The sequence below is a fragment of the Meriones unguiculatus genome, chromosome 10, assembly GCF_030254825.1.
Source record: "Meriones unguiculatus strain TT.TT164.6M chromosome 10, Bangor_MerUng_6.1, whole genome shotgun sequence".
NCBI classification, from domain to species: domain Eukaryota; kingdom Metazoa; phylum Chordata; class Mammalia; order Rodentia; family Muridae; genus Meriones; species Meriones unguiculatus.
Window position 1 is genome coordinate 16,063,028 of NC_083358.1, and position 19,607 is coordinate 16,082,634.

Consider the following 19,607-nt stretch of genomic DNA (forward strand, 5'->3'; position numbering starts at 1 on the left):
ATCAAAGGTCAGGAGAAGGATTGGGGCCATTTGGCCCAGTTTCCAAATAAAGCCCATCTCACAGGTGCCAGCCGGTGATTTTTTCTCCATTTAGTAGAGATCTCTGCTTGTTCTCTTCCTTATCTCTGCCCTCACAGATGGCTAATGTCAGGAACTTTTACATTCTTTGGTTCTCTGGAGAAGTCCTAAGAGGCTTTAATTAACATGGGCCTAAAACTTGCAAATATAAGTTATAAGGCAATTAAAAGAAACATAGGCTACAAAGTTAGTCTGATTCTTTCAATCCAGTTGTTAAGAGCACTGATTGCTCTTGCAGAGGACCCAGAGGAAGGAGGCTCGGGGGCCAACCCAGGCTACATAGTAAGACCCTACTTCAAAACAGACACTCTTTCTTCCATGTTGAAATATTGGCGTTAGTAAGTATTCACCTAAGTGATCAGCAAATGCTAACTTCGGTGAGGATAATACCTACACTTACACTTAACAAAGTTCATCAAAGGAGTACATGGTAAATTACCCTGTAACCTTTGAACATCCAGGGAATTTGTGCCCTGTTTTCTGTCTTTCCTTCTATGGGGCATAGTGGAAGAAGCGCTCACAGAACTGTGGCTTTGTTATATGACTGGCTGCTGAACTTAAGTATGAACCACATTGGAGTTTTTACATCGTGTATCCAGGCTGAGTAGATCGTGCGTGGTTTAATGAAGGGCCGGGGATGAACTCAGGGTTTCCTGCATGGTAGGCCAGCCCTCCACCAACTAAGCTACATCCACCACTCTCATTGAACTCGGGACCTTAGGAAGAACAGCCAGAGCTCTTAACCTCTGAGCCTTCTCAACCGCCCGTACGGTTGTTTCCTTGAAGGGGCCCGCAGGCGCCGCACAAAATGCATCTATCTAATCCAAGAACCGCCTCCCGCTAGCCCCACCCCTCCGTGCTTGCTATTGGCTCCTGTGCCGCCGTCGGTTGCCGTGGAGACTCGGCGCTGCGGCCCTGCGCTCATGGCGCTGTACCAGCTCTTCTCGCACCCGGTCGAGCGCGGCTACCGCGCGGGGCTCTGCTCCAAGGCCGCGCTCTTCCTGCTGTTGGCCACCGCGCTCACCTACATCCCCCCGCTGCTGGTGGCCTTCCGGAGCCACGGTGAGCCTGCCCGGGCCTGGAGGGCCACGCGGCTCGGCGCGGCCCACTCGCCCCGGCGCGCTCTTCTGAGCTGGCGCCCCAACCCGCCTTGTCTCCCGCAGGGTTTTGGCTGAAGCGGAGCAGCTACGAGGAGCAGCCGAACGTGCGCTTCCAGCACCAGGTGCTGCTCGTGGCCCTGCTGGGGCCGGAGCCCGGAGCCTTCCTCGCCTGGAGCACGTTCCCCACCTTCAACCGGCTGCAGGGGGCTCACCTGCGCGTCCCGCTCGTGTCGGTGCGTGGTTCCGCCGGGGCCCTGGGGGTCAGGATGGGGCGAGTTCCAGGGGACCCCAGCATGGATCATTGGGGAGGGGGGAGGAAGAGGAGACAGAGTCTCATGTATCCCAGGCAGGCCTTCAACATCTGATCCTCCGGCCTCCACCTTCCAGCGCAAGGCCGTGTTCGGGTTTGTAGGGTGCTGGGAACCAAACCCAGGACCTTGTGTGCTTCCATGCGAGCACTTTACCACTGAGCCACAGTCTCAGCCCCACAGCGCATAGCTCAACTGGCCCCAGGGGTTGGGAACAGACTTTTTGGCCTGCGCATGTTTAACTTTCTAGATAATAGGTGTGTTTTACTCCGCTTCTCCAGGCATCCCTAGAAAGCCAGCCATGCAGTCGGTGTGTTTGTCTGCAAGGGTGCAGGAGCCAGAGCGTTGCCTGCCTCTGGGGCTAGTCAGTCACTTCTGAATGGAGAGGTGTCTGCGAAAGCCCTCTTCGGGGCTTGAAGGCCGAGCTTTGTAAACCCTAGGATGTGGCCGGGTTAGAGCATTACCACCCTGTAAGGACGGAGAGTGCCTGCGCTTTTATGCAGACTGGGCGCGGGGGCAAGCGCTGATTGGTTGAGCTCTCGGCTCGCGCTCTGGCCAAGCCACGCCTCCCGGGGTTAGGCTTCCCCCCACTTTGCTCCACACTGCAGCTGTCCCCTATGAAAATGAAACATTTTACTGTCCGAAGTTTAGTGTTTACTTTCACATAAGTCCAGTGCTTCCTTACAGTCATCCTTTTCCGTTCATATTCTGAAAACACTTTCCTTTAGACACATAGAACATCTGGCTTCCCTATTTTCAAACGTGGATCCTTTCGGACACGGCTGGTTATTAGCCTGGAAGGCAAGCTTTCGTAGCTGATGGGGGAGAAAAATCACACTTTCCCCCCAACGGCTAAATAAGAACTTTAAAATATTAAAGTCTTGTTGGTCATGTGACTAGCAATACACAATTTAATTCATATTACTTTGCCCTTTAGTTTTTCATATATATATATGAAAAAATATATATATAAAATATATATATATTTTCTGATCTCAAAACTGTATGTTCATTGTGAAATATTAAACAGGTACAGGTTATGCATGATGACAGAAAAGTAAAGGTTCACTGTGGTTGACACATGGATCAGTACTTGTTAGCCAACCTTATTAGTTTTACAGTCTACCGTTTATTTAATGTCATGGGCAGAGTGATGGACTTAACCTTTTGTTTTTGTTAGTAAATATTTTGTTTCTAAGCTACACCTGCCATCCCAGCTGCGGCAGGATTGCCCCCCCCCTCCCTGGGCTACACAGCAAGCAGTGGCACAGGGTGGAAGTCAAGAGGACAGCTCAGAGGGTTCAGTTCTTTCCTTCCACACCCCAGGGTCCAGCTCGGATTCCCAGGGTTGGCCGCTAGTGTCTTTACTGCTGAGCTATCCCACTGCCACTCCTTGACTGTTTTTAGTTGCTCAATTTTTTCACTAACTAGGATTAATATTTGACTGAATCCTATAGCTTTTTAATTCTTTTTGTTGTTGTTTTTCTGAGACAGGGTTTCAGTTTCACTTTGTGGCCTTGGCTGTCCTGGATTGGCTTTGCAGACCAGGCTGGCCTCGAACTCACAGTAATCTGCCTGCCTCTGCCTCCTGAGTGCTGGGATCAAAGATGTGCCCCACCACTGCCTGGCTACTTTTTAATTCTTTTTCAGTTAGGGTATTGCTTTGTTGCCTGCCCAAGCCAGCTTTGGCTGAAGCAATAAGATGACATGCCTGTTTTTTATATCTTCTTTCTTTCCTTTTTTTTTTTTTTAAAGCTTTAATGTATTATTTATACAGCATTCTGCCTGCACACCAGATCTTACTATGGATGGTTGTGAGCCACCATGTGGTTGCTGGGAATTGAACTCAGGACCACTCCCAGCTCTCTACATACATACATACATAAATACATACATACAGACAGACATACATTTGTTGGTTTGTCTTTCCCTAAGACAGGGTTTTTTGAGTATACCCCAGATATGGCCCACATTGGCCATGAACTAGTGATCCTCCCGCCTCTTAAGTACTGGGATGATAAGCAAGGATGACAATGCCTGGCCCCATTTTTTAATTCTTGAATCTTTAGTGCAATGGTTCTCAACCTTCCTAAGCCGTGACCCTTTAATACAGTTCCTCCTGTTATGATGATCCCCCAACCATAAAATTATTTTGTTGCTACTTTATAACTGTAATTTTGCTACTGTTATTAATTGTAATGTAAATATCTGGCGTGTAGGATGTCTGATATGTGACCCCTGTGAAAGGGTTGTTCCACCCTCCCAAAGTGGTCATGACCCACAGGTTGAGAACCAATTGAGAACCATATCTCTTTGCCTGTGGAGATAGTAATTGGGTGAGAGGCCAGGATAAAGGAATGCCTGCCTTTTGCTGTGTACTCACTGAACTCCATACTTCTTGTGTTTTCTTCCCGAAAGTGAAAACAGATTTTTTTTTCAGGCTATAAGAATAGCTCACAAGCCGGGCATGGTGGTGCACAACTATAATCCCAGCACTCAGGAGGCAGAGGCAGGCATATCTATGAGTTCGAGGCCAGCCTGGGCTACAAAGTGAGTCCAGGACAGCCAAGCTACACAGAGAAACCCTGTCTTGAACAAATTCCTGGATTCAATCCAAACTTCAATTTTAACTCTAAACAAAATAAATCCCAGTTTTACTTTAAGATGGTGATTTGTTTGTTTGTTTGTTTTTTGAGACAGGGTCTCACTACATAGCCTAGACCAAACTCTTAACTCGCTTTGTAACTGTGAGTCCATGACTGACTGCAGTCTCAGCTCCTGGCAGGTACAAGCAGGAAGAGCAGGAGCTCAGTCTTTAAGGTCATCATCCTTGGCCAGAGATCCAGTTCCAAGCCACCCTAGGCTACATGCCACACAGGCTAGCCGCAGACTGAAGATCCACTTGCTTCCACCCCAAAAGTATTGGTTTTGCAGGCAAGTGCCACCACACTTGGCAAACAGTATGTTTATGTCTTGAGTTTTTGTTTGTTTGTTTGTTTCAAGACAGGGTTTCTCTTCATAGCCCTGGCTTTCCTGGAACTCACTCTATAGACCAGGCTGGCCTGGAACTCACCGTGATCTGCCTAGCTCTGCCTCCCAAGTGCTGGGATAAAAGATGTATGCCACTGCCACCAGGCATGCCTTGAATTTTTGGTGGAAGGTTTTTTTCTTTATATTTTTTCCCTTTACATCTCCATTATTCACTCATATACTTCTGGACATTTGAGTCTAAAAAGTAACAGAAAGTTAAATAGACCCCCAAAGCAAGAATAAATATTAGGTAGGCTTCATTCTTTCATTCCTTTCACTTGTTCACTCCCACTGGTCGGTGCCTCAGTGGGCTGCAGTTAGCGTCTTATCTCCAGGAACAGAAGCCGCTCGAGAGAGAGCCAGCAGTGCTCATCGCCTTCCTCCGCTTTGGTATGTGGCTCTATTTTTCAAACTTAAGACACCAAAACTAATTCTTTAATGCTGGGCAGATGAGCTGTGTTTTGTGTTGTTGTTTTGTTTGCAGTGGTGGGGCTCTCCCCTAAGGCCTTAAATGTGCTAGGCAAGCACCCTGCCACTACAGCCGCAGCCTGGATAAATGTACACAGCTAGGAAAACAGAGGGCCTAGGCTAGGGGTATTGTTCACACACTCACACTCTCTCACACACACACACACACACACTTCACTCCAAAAACTACTAGGTGATGGCTGATATCTGTAATCACAATACTTGGTGGGCTGAAGTATGAAGGTCATCATAAGTTTAAGGCTAGCTTGGGCTTCGCAGTAAGTTACAGTTCAGGTAGGGCTAAAGTGAGACCCTGCCTTAAAAGAAGTAAAACACAACTCCTTTTCCTAAATCTCTCTTTCAAATCAATTTTCAAAAATTATTATTTTTTTTGTGTCTGTATTTTGTTTTGCCTGGTTGTGTACCATGTGGATGCGGTGCCCATGGAAGCTAAAAAAGGGTTTTGGATCCCTGGAACAGGAGTTTATAGATGATTGTAGGCCACCGTGTGCTGGAGATCAAATCCTCTGGAAGAGCAGCCAGTGCTCTTAACCAATAAGCCGTCTCTCTAGGTTCCCTCCCCCATCTCTTTTCATCACTTATTCATAATCTCGTTCAGTAAATTATTTGCTTCCTTTCTGGTTGAGTGCTTGGCTTGGGAATAGTTTTTAAAATGTACTTAAAAATTCATCACTGGTGCCAGTGGTGGTGTAGTACATCTTTAATCCCAGCACTTGGGAGGCAGAGAGAGACAGGCCCATCTCTGAGTTCAAGGCTAGCCTGTTCTACAAAGCGAATTCCAGGACAGCCAAGGCTACCCAGAGAAACCCTGTCTGGAAAACAAAGCAAAACAAAACAAAAAAGTTGATCTCCGGTCCTGGAGTGATGGCTCAGTGGCTGAGAGTACTTCTGCACTTCCCAGCATCCGTCTGTTAACCACCACCTGTAGTTCCAGTTTCCGGGCATCTGATGCAAGCTTGGCCTCTGCAGGAATCAGCACACGTGTACAAACACATACAGAGACACATAGACACATACACATGAAGAAAAATAAATATTTTAAAGTGAATTGACAACTCTCAGTATGACAAAAAAATTAGGAGACACTCTATAAAATATTTTTTTAATCTAGAAAGTATCAATAAAAACAGGAAAAAAATTAAAAAACATAGAAAATCAGGTAAATATAAATAAAATATATATAAATATAAATAAAGTGGTAGTCATTCTGAAAAACAGTTAAGCAGTTTAGCAATTCTTGAAAAGTTAAGCTTCTTTTTCTTTTTTTTTTTGGAGATAGGGTTTCTCTGTGTAGCCTTGGCTATCTTGGACTTGCTTTGTAGACCAGACTAGCCTCAAACTCTGCCTGCCTCTGCCTCCCAGAGTGCTGGGATTAGAGGTCTGCACCACCACACCCAGCTTAAAAGTTAAACTTAACAGTACCATATAACCCAACATTTAGTAGATTAACTACAATCTACTATTACATAATATATATATATACACACACACATATATGCATACATGTGAGTGGTGTTTGTATGGTATATGCACATATATGTATACACCTGTGTGCATGTACAGAGACCATAGGTGTCTTGATTTATCACCCTCTACCTTATTCTCTTGAGACCAGAGTTTCTTTCTGAGCCCAGTCAGGAAACCCCAGGGAGCCTTCTATCTTTATCTTTCTGACAGCAATGGATTTACAGGCACACATGGATGCTGGGATCCAAACTCAGTTCCTCATGCTTTCACAGCCACTGAACCCAGTCATGTATGTGTACATACATATGTATTATATATGCATATATTTCACTGACTAGGACGAAGTATGTAAGACACAAATGTGACTTTTTTTGAGATGTCTTGCTCTCTAGGTATTGATTCCTGGTTTGTTGAGCTTGTGGTCCTCCTGTCCCAGCCTTATTAATAGCCAGCATTATAGGCATGTACCACTATGCCCAGCTGGGCACTGTTCACAGTTATATGTATTAGACATAGCCCAGCCTTGAACTTCCAATCCTGCCTCTAGCGCCTGTGTGCTGGGATTGCAAGCATGCTTGGCAAAATACTCTACCAACTAAGCACAATCTTCAGCCCACCTTTATCATTGCTGAAAGAGCGGGTTTTATGGTGTGTGACTTGTGCCTGCAGTATTCATAAAAGCAGGCAGACAGTAGCCTACTGTTGCTGTGAGACAAGCAATGGTAGTAAAACTCCCTGTTGACTTACTATCCCTTATCTACTTACCCCCAACTACCTGTACACAGAATAAGTACTTTATAGGCAAATAGCATATTTAAAGTCCTTTCTGTAGTATTTGGCCTGCAATAAACAGTAAATGTTAACTATTAATTTGGAAAACAAAGTATAACTTTGTTTATTCTCACAATAACCCCGTAAGGTGGAGGTCACCCTGCCATTTGATATAGGAAGATGTGGACTCAGAAGGGGTCATTTGCCCTGGATTTCATGTGCTCAGTGTCCAGCTGGGCATAGTGGAGCATGGCTGTGCTGTCTGCTACTCACAGGGCTGACGCAGGAGGCTCACCAAGTTCAACAAGCAAGCATGGATAGCAGACAGGATCCAAAAAAAATCCATATTTTATACATTTAGTCAGATTCAGTGAAATACTTTTATTTTAGCTCAGAACATAGACCCAGGCTGGCTTCATTATGTGTGGGAAACTGTCCAAGGAATTAAGGAAGCCATGGTTTTTAGGCCAAGGTTTGACCAACGCTGGGAGGTGGTTTTGTAGTTGCTAATTTGGGAAAATGCTCCAAAGTCACAGACAGTCTTGCTTCTGCTCTGGTCAGTTCACCTAGAATACTGTCTTCAAGGTCCCTATTTTTTTTTTTTTTTTTAATGTTTTAAAGTCTAGTTTTTGTTTCTTGTAATCAGAAAAGAAAAACCAAGTGGCCCTCCTCCTTATGACATGGCTCAGTAAGGATACGGGTTGGAGGTTAGAGATGGATGTCAGAGTCCGAGCAGAGAGGCCACGAGTCTAAGCACCCATGCTCTTCCCGTCTCTAACTCTGGGGTATGCCTTTCTGTTGGCGGCACCTGACAGTCGCTGTTGGCCAGGAGGCTGCCTGCTTCAGTTCTCATTGCCCACCTGTGTGCAGACATCCACAGAGCCAAGGTGGCAGGATAGAGTGGTTGCACGTCCAGAATCCCTGAGGAACTCAACTTCCAGGCCACGCAAGAGTTCAACATATAGTCAGGAGCCTGGTGATGTGTGCTAGCTGTGGGGCCAGGCCACACCAGAGTCCCCCAGACTCTTCCTCCTGAGACCCGCATCTTCAGCACTGAGTCAACAGAACCCGCCTTTACGGAAGAGGCCATTGTACTTTCTGAAGAGTTTCAAAGTAATCATGTCTTAAGCTCTGTTTACACACGAGACTGAGTTAAGTTGTCATCAGGAATCTTTTCCCCGAATTGTGCTGTGCTGAAAAATGGCTAAAATAGGGGCTGGAGAGATGGCTCAGCGATTAAGGACATTGGCAGCCCTTCCAAAGGGCCCAAGTTCAATTTCCAGCCGCCCACAAGGCAGCTCACGATTGTCTGTTCCAGAGAATCTGCCACCCTCACACAGACAGACATGTAGGCAACACCAATGCACAGAAGAATAAATAAAACTTAAAAAAAAAGTGTAGAGACGGAGAGATGGCACAGCAGTTAAGAGCATTGGCTGCTCTTCCAGAGGACTCAGGTTCAATAAGTTTCTGTTTCTTAGATTTTATGTAAACTGCAAAACATGTTTTTTAACAGTCTTTTAAAACATTTTTTAAGACTTATTTTTTAGGTTTATGTATATAAATGTACTATATACATGTACACCTGCACACCAGAAGAAGACACCAGAATACATTATAGATGATTGTACTGTGAGCCCCCATGTGGTTGCTGGGAATTGAACTCAGGACCTCTGGAAGAGCAGCCAGTGCTCTCAACCTCTGAGCCATTGTGTTTTTCTGACACTGTGTAAGAGTCAACTCCCTTGCCCCTGTGATACTTTGTCTCCCACATAAAAGGAACTCCAAGAAGCTAACAGGGGTTGCTTTCTAAAATCCCAATTTAGGGAGAAGCAGCTAGATTGGCCAGTCCCGGGTACACCCCAAAATATAACTTGATTTAATCAAATAGTCATGACCTTGCTTTTCTTCTCAAAAGCCTCAGGGTTAACATTCCCTCATTATTAGTTTTTGATGTACAGGGTATTGCATAGCCTGGGCTAACCTCACACTTATGTATAGTGGAGGATGATCTTAAACTGCTGATCACAGGTGTACACCAGCATGACCAGCTCTTTTCATTTATTTATTTCGAGGCAAGTTCTCACTCTGTAATCTAGGCAGGCCTTGCGTTCCACATCTCCCCAGGCTAGCCTCAAATTTGCGGTGATCCTTCTGCCCCAGGCTCCCAAATGTTCAGATTATGTTTCGCCCCAACCATACTGGACTGCTGTTTGTTTGTTTGCTTCATTTTGTTTTTGTTTTGTTGTCTTTTTTCAAGTCTGGGCAGTTTAGTATTAAAAAGAAATTTAAATTAAAAACACCTAATCTCTAGGGATATGCTGGTGTACACCTTTAATCCCAGCATTCAAGGAGACAGCGGCAGGTGGATCTCTGTGAGTTTGAGTCCAGGAGAGCCAGGCTACACAGAGAAATCCTGTCTCTTTTGGGGGAAAAAAAAAAAAGTAAAAACACCTAATCTCCCGTTGAAACAATAAAACACCGCATCTTAAATCCTGTTAGACTGTTTATTAGCTGGACCTCTGACAAATCCTGATTTCCTGTGTATAGATTTTCCGTCTATACTGTGTGGTTAGCACTTGATCTGTCAGAGGCTTGGCACGTCCCGTAAGAGAGCCAGTGAAATGAGTTCCTCTCCTTGTCACACCCCAATGGCAGGAGTTAGCATCTTCCTGGCACTTCTCTCCTGGCCCCTCTCCTCTCCTAAACAGAGAAGCTGGTCATTATCTTTGTCCAGCCCTAATGCTGTTGATGTGGTACATGCTTATAACTGTTTGGACATCTCCAATCTCCACTGAGAAGTTTGGGTTTTTGTTTGTTTGTTTATTTGTTTGCTTTGTTTTTTAAACAACCCAAATTCCAGTTCACAATTTCTTTTCAGTTAAGTGCAGTCTCTTAAAAAGTACATTTACTATACCCTCAATTTCAGTACTATATAATTGAGTTACAGAAGATCTATTTTGTCCCTTTTTACATATTAAAGTTTAAATGTGAAATTTAAAAACAAAACAAAACGGCCCGCCCCCAACAGGCCCATAGGGAGTGGCACTATTGGGAGGTGTGGCCTTGTTGGAGTGGGTGTGGCCTAGTTGGAGGAAGTTTGTCCCCAGGGTCCAGCTTTGAGGCTGGTGTCTCATTCTCTCCGCTGCCTGCAGACCCAGATGTAGAACTCTCAGGTACCTCTCCAGCACCATGCCTGCCAGCACACTGCCATGCTTCCCGCCGTGAGGATAATGAACTAAACACTGAACGGCAGCGCTCACGGCATCTCTTCACAGCAGCAGAACACTAAGATAGCAGTCTTCCTCATAGCAAGAAGCTCACTCACGGGGGACCAGGCAGCCGCTCCCCACGCCATTCATACTGACTAACACATAAGCACCTCCGTGACTGTATCAGTGGCCCTGGTGGCAGCGTCCCCTCCTCCCCCAGGAAGCCGAAGAACTAGGACAAGGAGAGCAGCAGCCAGTGGAGGGGGGACGGTAGATGATGGCGAGCCTCAGAAAAGGACATTGTTGTCTTAAAGGAAAGAGATCACTTAAAGGCCCTGAAAGCAGCTCTCTTGATCCCAGCCTTGCTCATTTGAGAGGAAAAAAAAAAAAATGAACTGAGGGGAAATGCTTCAGCATCAAGGCATAGATGTGTGTCAGGAACTCCTGGCAGAGGGCTTACATTTCAGTGCTGTCCTTTCTGCTGGCCACTGGCGGGTCACCGAGATACAACCAATACTGGCGGGACCAGTTGGTGACTTATTTTTAACTGCCCACGGATGGTTTATGGGCGGTGACTTCTGACCTTCCTCTGATTTTGGTCAAGTATTTGTGGTCTGGGTATCTTATTGATCTGGCTTAGCTTCCTTTTTTATCTCATTGATTGATGCTAAAAGATACACAAGGTTTAGGGCCTGGGCATGAATAATGACACGGAGAGTCCAGCCTTAAGGATCTGAAGCAAAGGCACTTGTGGTTTAAGGATGTACAAATAGGGGCCATAGAGAAGGGTCAGTGGTTAACACCGGCTGCTCTTGCAAAGGACCTGAGTTCAGTTCCCAGCACTGGCATGCCGGCTTACCGCCATCTGTAACAACATTTTCAGGGCATCTTCCAGAAGTACCCTTCTGGTGTCTGGCATGCACTTAGGCATAGACATATGTGCCTGCAAACATTTATACACATAAAATAAAAATAAATGTTAAAGGAATGTGTAGAGCTTGGTGGGTTTCTGTAGAGCGTGTTTGATAAATACATGATGATTAGAATTAGATTTTGTGTTTTCATTTGAACAAACTGTCTTAGGGATGGCACTATCACACAGCAGTAAAGCACGGGTCTGGCATGGAGGAGGCCCTCGTCAATCCCAGCATTCTAAAGAAAGAAGGAAAGGAATGAAAAGGAAATTTCTCTCTGGGGACCAGAGACATGGCTCAATGCAGGGGACCCTCGTTAAGTTCCAGAACCTTCATCAGGCAGCTCACATTCACCTTCACCTCAAGCTCTATGGGATCTAATGTGTCTTCTGGCTTCCACAGGAACACACATGTTCATATGCATATTTACAGACACATATATAAATAAAAGAACTAACATGTAAATAAATAATATAAACAATAATATAAATATAAAATAAATAATATAATAAAAAATAATTAACACATAAATAAAATAATTAACAATCCTTTGTGGGGTTTTTTTGTGGGTGTTTTGTTTTTGTTGTGAGGCAGGGTTTCTCTGTGTAGCCCATGCTGTCCTATAACTCACCCTATAGACCAGGCTGGCCTCAAACAATTACTTTTAAAAAAAGGGAATCTCTTTCTTCGCCTTCTGCAGAGCAGAGAAGAAGACAGGAACCAGGATGGGAAGATGGACGTGCTACATTTTAAACTTGAACTTCCCCTGCAATCCACAGAGCAGGTTCTCGGTGTACAGCTTATCCTGACTTTCTCCTACCAACTGCACGTGAGTCAGTCCTCTCATAGCCCTCTCCCTGGGGCAGTATTAAGTTATTTGATTAGCTAGTCATAGGCCGGAGGGTTCCGGGCAGAAAGGTTCCTGACTGGACCAGCACAGGTTTGCTGCAGACAGGTGACTTGTGAAACCCCAGGTTCTTCCAAACTGACAGTGGCGTCTCCCTTTCTAATGACTTCAGAGGATGTCAACCTTCGTGATGCAGAGCATGGCATTTCTTCAGTCCTCCTTTGCTGTTCCTGGGTCACAGTTATATGTGAATGGCGACCTGAGGCTGCAGCAGAAGCAGCCACTGAGCTACCGCAGCCTAGACGTCAGATACAATGTAAGGATGCTCCTTGTGGTCTAGCTCCTTCATTCTTCTGTTTAGCACATCCTTTGAAGGGGGAGCAATGTAAGCTTAGAAATAGCATTTAAGTCTTTTTATGCATGTGAGTGTTCTGCCTGGCTGTATGTGGGTGCACCAGACATGTGTATCCCTGGACCAGAGCCCAGGTCCTCTAAACTGTCTCTCCAGCCCCATCATGAATTCCTTCTAAATGTATAATTCCAGGGGGCCTGGAGAGCTGGTTCAGTGCTTAAGGTCACTAGCTGTTCTTCCAGAGGACCTGAGTTTGATTACCAGCACCCAGCTGGCAGCCCACAGCTGCTTGTAGTTAGTTCCACTTCCCTCCGGCGCCCTCTTCTGGCCTCCTCAGGCACTGGGCACACATGGTGCACAGAAACATGCAGGCAAAGCGCGCGCACACACACACACACACACACAAATAAAAAGTAATAATTTTTTTGTAGATATGAAAAAGGCACACCTTGGTTTATACCCTGAAAGAAAAGGGAAACACTCTTACTGAAGAACTAAATTGTCTGTTGCTCTCAGGGACACACATTCTACATGTGTCCTGTTAGTTTTTTTTTTTTGTTGTTGTTGTTGTTATTGTTTGTTTGTTGTTTTTTTCAAGACAAGGTTTCCTCGTGTAGCCCTAGGTGTCCTGGAACTAGCTCTGTAGACCAGGCTGGCTTCAAACTCACAGAGATCCTCCTGCCTCTGCCTCCCAGTCTCTGGGATTAAAGGTGAGCACCACCACCCATCCTTGTGTTAGTTTATTGTTTGTTGTGACCAAACACCTGAGGAAACATCCTAACGGGGGAGAGATTTGGTTTACTCGGGTCTGACCTGGTGGGAGAGCTTCCTGGCCAGCAGGAAGCAGAGTGGAGCAGGCTGGGGCCAGAGCACCATGCAGCCCGAAAGGACAAGTTCCCAGTGCCTGGCTTCCCCCGCCAGCCTCCACCTTCGGCAGGCAGCGCCACTCCCCCAACTCACCCACTGTCCGATCACGTTTTGAATCCATCAGTGGGTCCAACCATCAATCTGCTCTAAGCGCTCACGTCCCAAACTTCTCTGGAGATGTCCTGTACCCCGAGGTGCGCTCTATTCTACCTCCCCAGGTGTTGATCAAGCCAAGCAACAGGGCAGTCAAGATGGACGGTCACATCTTCCAAATGATGTGGTAAAGTGCCTATGTAAATACATTAAAAAAAAAATACGAGTCACCATTTATTGAACAGGTGACATATGCCTGCCCAGAGTGAAAAAGTTTACAGGCAGGTGTGGTGGCCTGCCTGCCTGGTAGCCCCCGCTCTGGAGACCAAGGTGGGAGGATCTCCTGACGCCAGGGATTGAAGACTAGCCTAGGTTCCTGAGCAATGACCCATCTCTAACAGAAATTCCTACTTATGTGTCATGGGGTTTCAGTCACCAGCATGACTTCCTGAGACACCTGCTGGCTCAGCCTCCCCCCCACCCCCGGCCATGTTTGTTCAAGAGCCCTGTGGCCATGGCATATGCCAACAGGACCCGGGTGGAGGGAACACACAGCTACGTGGTTAGCATAGCCTGTTTTCCTAGAACAGGAACGGGAGGGAAACCATTGTTTTTATATAAAAGCCAACATAGACACATGGTTTTATATAAAAACCATTGTTTTTATATAAAAGCCAACATAGACACAGGGGGGGAATCTCGCCCTGTCCCAGCTCCGCAGCCTCTTGGTCTTCCCTCGTCCACTTTCCTTCATTCAGCCACATGCATGGGCCCTTCTGCTATTCTTTGAACCAGCCCCTGCCTTTCTCTCTCTCTTTCTCTTTCTCTCTTTCTCTGTGTGCGTGTGTGAGAGAGAGAGTCAGAGAGACAGAGAGAAATGAAACCTGTGGTAAGTGGACATTGGCCCTTTTTTTCTATCACTACAAAAAATAAAACTGAGAGTAAAACAACTTAAATTGTTACAGTTTGTTTATCCTTGAAGAAAAGATTACTGAAATGGCTAGAGGGATGTTTGGTTCCCAGCATCCACATCAGGCTGCTTACAACCACCTGTAACCCTTAACTTCAGGGAGATCCAATGCCTCTGGCTTCCATGAACACCTGTATTCACATGTACCTATTAACCCTCACCCTCTGACACACACACACACATATATGTGTATAACTATAAACAATTAAAATAAAACTGTAAAAAATTGATTACTGAAACAGAAATAGGCCACAAGAGTAAGAGTGTGGTCCCTGGGGTTAGGGTGGTCTCCAGCATGGAGCCTCGGGGAGCAGCTGGGTGGAAAGCGGGTAGAGGGGAGTGCTCACAGCCTGTCCTCCTGCCTTGCGCCAGGTATCCGTGATCAATGGGACTAGTCCTTTTGCCCATGACTACGACCTCACTCACATTGTTGCTGCCTATCAGGAAAGGAACGGTGAGTTACCAGTGGAGGCCACCGGGCCACCACTCAGAGACCTCCCAGCTTGCGGGGTCCATGAAAACAAACAACTGGAACACTTTTTACAATTAAAATTTCAAACCAGCACGGGCTCGGGGATGAGAGGCGGGTGGGCTTGCCAGATCTTGTCCTCCGTGTCCTGTCTCCAAAGCCACATCCTGTCCCACTTGGCCATCTCTCCCGTAGCCCAACATGTTAGCAATCACTCGCCTCATTTATCCCATCATGGGCTTCACTGGTTTCCTAACTGAGTTATCCCCCAAAGTACACCTATAAAAGAAGCCAGTGACAATTTATTGTCCTTACTTTCCAGACAGCTGTGAATGATGTGTGTCAGGCAGTCCGCCTTTGTAGCCTGGTAGGAAAGGAGAAGCTCCCACAGTTCTGACTAGGGATGGTGTTTGTTCCCTAGAGACTATCCCCACACTTGAGTCAGCACACCAGGCTGGTTGGTGGTCTGGCATTTCCCCTAAAGCATCAAAGGTGTTTCTGACAACAAGACATTATAGATGATACCCACAGACATTTCACAAGTGGGAGGCTTGCAGTTCCAGTACTTCTTCGTAATTTTATGCAGTGCAGTAGCAGCAATAGGCTAGCAATAGAATTGCTAAAAATAAGTCTGACAACCATTGGCCTGAACATCAGCTCTTTTCCTTGCCTAGTATGCACAATCCCCGTACCAGTCAGTCAGAATCAGTCACCAGTACCACATAAAGCCAAAAAGCATGGTAATACACACTCGTAGCCCCAGCCCTTGGGAGGCAGGTGTCAGAAATTCAAGGTCATCCTTGGCAACACAGCTGGTCAGAGGCCAGCTTGAGTTACATGAGAATCTATCAAAAAAAGAAAGAGCCAGTAGGTAAGAACATTTTCCATTAAGCCTGATGACCCAAGTTCCATCCCTAGGACTCATTGGTGAAGCGAGAGAACTGGTACGCTAGTATACACATATTAGGTAAATAAATGTCTTTAAAGAGGCCAGGGCTGGGGCATGGACCAGCAGTTAAAAGGGCTTGCTACTCTTCCAGATTGCTGGGGTTCTCAGCAGCTATGTAAGGCAGCTCAAAATTGCCTGTAACACCAACTCCACGGGATCCAATTACGGAAACCCACATGCACAACCCCTCCCACCCATCCACCTCCACACACAGTCTTAGAAGCTGAAAAGAAACACTTTGAGATCCAAATTATTCTTATTTATTTATCTATGTAATAAAACTATTTCCCCCACACTGCTACACCATTTTAACCACTATTTTTTTCTAGAAATATAGTATTTCTTCACTTAGCTCTTCAGCAGTGGTAGACCACAGAGATCCTTTGCAAGTTTTTGACATATTGTAACAGAAGTATTTTGACAAGTATTTCAAATAATGCATAAGCAACTTTGCACATTCAATTGCTCTTTTTAGTTCTTTGCATTCTAAAATACAGAATATCCTCCTATATTCAAAGACAACTTATAGCCCTTCGTTTGGGATTCATGATTAATGTTTGTGGCAGGGCCTGTAACCCCAGCATTGGTGGAAGCAGAGGCAGGTAGATCTCTGTTGAGTTCCAGGCCAGCCTGGTCTGCAAAGCGAGTCTAGGACAGCCAGGGCTACACAGAGAAACCCTGTTAGAAAAATAAAACCAAAAAAAAAGGGAAGAGAGAGAGAGAGAGAAAGAAAGAAAGAAAGAAAGAAAGAAAGAAAGAAAGAAAGAAAGAAAGAAAGAAAAAGAAAGAATTGATTAATGTTTGTGTTGCAGTTACCACTGTCCTGAGCAACCCCAACCCGATCTGGCTGGTGGGCAGGGCTGCTGAAGCTCCGTTTGTAATCAATGCCATCATCCGATATCCTGTGGAAGTCATTTCATATCCTTTATGTTAGCCGTGGTGGCTCATGCCTACTAAGAAAAGAGGGGTTCCCTAGCTACTCCAAGTAGGGACAGATGTGGGACTTACAAGATAGGAAATTGCTGCAGCTCTGTAACCCCAACACAAATGACGGCTGTTCCTACTGGAAAGAGTATTTCATTTCCTGTTCCTATTTCTTTCTAAGCAATTCTTCTGAGTCAGAATTATCCATATTTATATCTTAATAATCTCTGGTTATCCATTTTATCTGAAGAGTATTCGAAATATCCTTTCTATTTCCCATCTGAGCTGAACTTTGGGGTAACCATTTCTTACATGTAGCTGTTGCCACCTTAACGTTTTGTACTTACCAGCCAGGATTCTGGGAGATGATAAAGTTCGCCTGGGTCCAGTATGTCAGCATCCTGCTTATCTTCCTCTGGGTGTTTGAAAGAATCAAAACCTTCGTGTTTCAGAATCAAGTAGTGACCTCCATCCCTGTGGCCATGCCCCAGGGAGAGGTAGGAAAAGAGCACTTATCTTGAGAAGACCACCCCATCTGGAGACTCTAGGGACCGTGGCTACCTCGCTCTTGTCTTCTGAGAACTGCCCTTTTGCAGCATCTCCGCAACTAGCCTGTTGGACACATTGAGGCCTGAATGTTTCCCCCTTAGAAACAAAGAATGGTTTTTCCAGAGTTGTACTGCGCAGACCCTGTGCTTTCAAAGCACTGAGGAACTCCGCTAGGACGAGTGCATGGGGAGGTCACGGGGTTACTGGGGCCTGTGATCTTTGTTTTGTTTTGTTTCTGGTTTTGCTTTGGCCTTGAGTTTTAGGAGAAGACTGCAGCCAGTTCCTACATCTTTGAGAGAGCCCCACTTCTGGTCAAGCAAGGACTTCATCCCTTTTGGACCCCACCCCCACCCCACTCCCCACCCGCCCACCCCGGTCCTAAGTGACTTTTCAGCCTCTCCCAGGGCTGAAAAGAGAAATATGCAAGTCCCTAGTACTTTGTCCTCCTAGGTGTCTACACAGTGCCCATTCAGAACTTTGATTTCCAGACCTGAAGACTTTAACTGGAGAACTGAAGGGGGCGGGGCAGGACCTAAACACAAGAGCCCCAGAAACATTAAGTTACCCGCATGCTGGTGGGTAACTTAAGGGCAGGAGGACCAGACACCTGCCCTCAGGCTAATAGATGGAGGTCTGTCATGGGCTCAGCTGAACAGCCCTCTGTTCCTGCCCTGCTGCGGCTGGCTCTCTGCCCCGTCTCTTGCCCTCTGTCTGCCCCTGGGATGGCGGCTGGAGTCCGAAGTGTTGTCTCATTCGGTCTGTGCCCCCACCCCCAGCGCCAGTGGAGGATGTTGGGCTTCTAACAACAGGTTCTTTCTCTCTGGCCCTCACCCAACAAGCCTGGCCACTTGCCACTCCTCCTCTTCCATGGCCTTCCCCCTTTCTGAAAGGATATGGGTGACAGAGGGGTTTGTTGTTGGTGTTGGCATCCATTGCCTGACAACCGCAGGGTTTATTCAGAGGCTGAGCTGGAAGCTCAGTTGCCTGCAGTTAGTTCCCTTGACCAAGGAAAAGGGAACTCACCAGAGGGGAGGCTTTGGGGAGGGCACGAGGAGCAGAGAGCGTAGAAAAGGTTAGGCAGAGCGTCTAATCCAGCCTGCCTACTAACAGAGTACAAGCAACCCAGCAAGATAGCCCTCTGGCAATTTAAAGACGTATCTACGAAGAACGTGGCCAGAACAGGCTTCTACTTCACATAGCCTCCTTCTTGTCCTGAGCAATTGTGCCGTCTTAAAGAGTGGTGGCTCTGTTTATGACTCCACCATGCCTTCAGCCCGGGAAGGACATACCTACCCCTACCGTCCATGCCTCACATAACCACAAACACACTATGTATCTCAGTTTATTTTGGAGGGAGACTCGGCTCTGATTTCCGGAGCACATTTCTGTCAGCCCTAGCAAAGTAAGAATTTTGAAAACAAAGCTATTTTGAAGTATTCAACAGAAAAATTCCCCAGTACTAGTTTCTCTGACTTAAAATGTACAGCCACATATGCCTCTATTTTTTTTTTTTCTGGAGATTTAAATGAAAAATGTTCTGATTTCCATTTCAGAAAGGTATGGGAGTGTTAGGGGTGTGGCTCAGTTGGAATAGTGCCTGCCTGACATGCTCTTTGGAGTCCTGGGTTCCATCCCCATCAATGTATAAACCCTGAAACCCCAGCACTCCAGAAGCGGAGATAGAAGGATCAGACGTTCTAAATCATCATGGAGTTAGAGCCCAGCCAGGGATACTTCAGATGCTGTCTCAAAATAAAACAAGAAAATGGTGGGGAGGGCTGATCAGTTCATCAGAATATGTTGTTTGGAAAAAAAAAGAAAAAAAGAAAACCAAAGACACAGGCTACTTTGTGTTACATTAAACTATTCTGTGCAAAATTTGTATAGAGAACTCAATGGTGTTTTATAACTTTATAATTAAAATATTCAGAAAGAAACTTCCCTGTGTTTCTGAAATGCAGGGTCTTGGGTGGGGAAGCATGGGTCCACCTGATTCTGAGTGACTTGACTCTTCAACAGCCATGCTCTGCCAGCACTCTGCCTAAAGATTTTGGAGCTTTTGTCAGGTCTCTGGCAAAAGTCCCCTCGGCCAACCCCAAGTAAAGAAGGTTTTTTTCCTTGGGATCCACAAGTGAAAGACACAGGCTGGAAAATTACAACTGTGTTTGGTGGGTATCAGGTTGTTTTGGGATCAGATGTTAGTTCTGGGCCTACTTCA

The 19,607-nt window shown here is 45.9% G+C and overlaps 1 protein-coding gene across 2 annotated transcripts; it reads left to right on the forward strand.

The window, feature by feature from the left end:
* The first annotated feature begins 966 nt into the window (after window positions 1-966).
* On the forward strand, window positions 967-19,334 carry Tmem231 (transmembrane protein 231). 2 transcript variants are annotated; one of them, XM_021647570.2, is made up of 7 exons: window positions 967-1,140; window positions 1,242-1,411; window positions 12,070-12,198; window positions 12,389-12,532; window positions 14,871-14,952; window positions 16,729-16,834; window positions 17,184-19,334. In XM_021647570.2, the coding sequence occupies exons 1-7, from the start codon at window positions 1,002-1,004 to the stop codon at window positions 17,359-17,361; spliced, it is 948 nt and encodes a 315-aa protein (XP_021503245.1). In that variant the 5' UTR covers window positions 967-1,001; the 3' UTR covers window positions 17,362-19,334. The 2 variants fall into 2 exon arrangements, with proteins under 2 accessions (XP_021503245.1, XP_060247918.1); XM_060391935.1 differs by lacking the exons at window positions 967-1,140; window positions 1,242-1,411 and adding an exon at window positions 7,478-7,554 and having other exon boundaries at window positions 12,075-12,198.
* The last annotated feature ends 273 nt before the right edge of the window (window positions 19,335-19,607 follow it).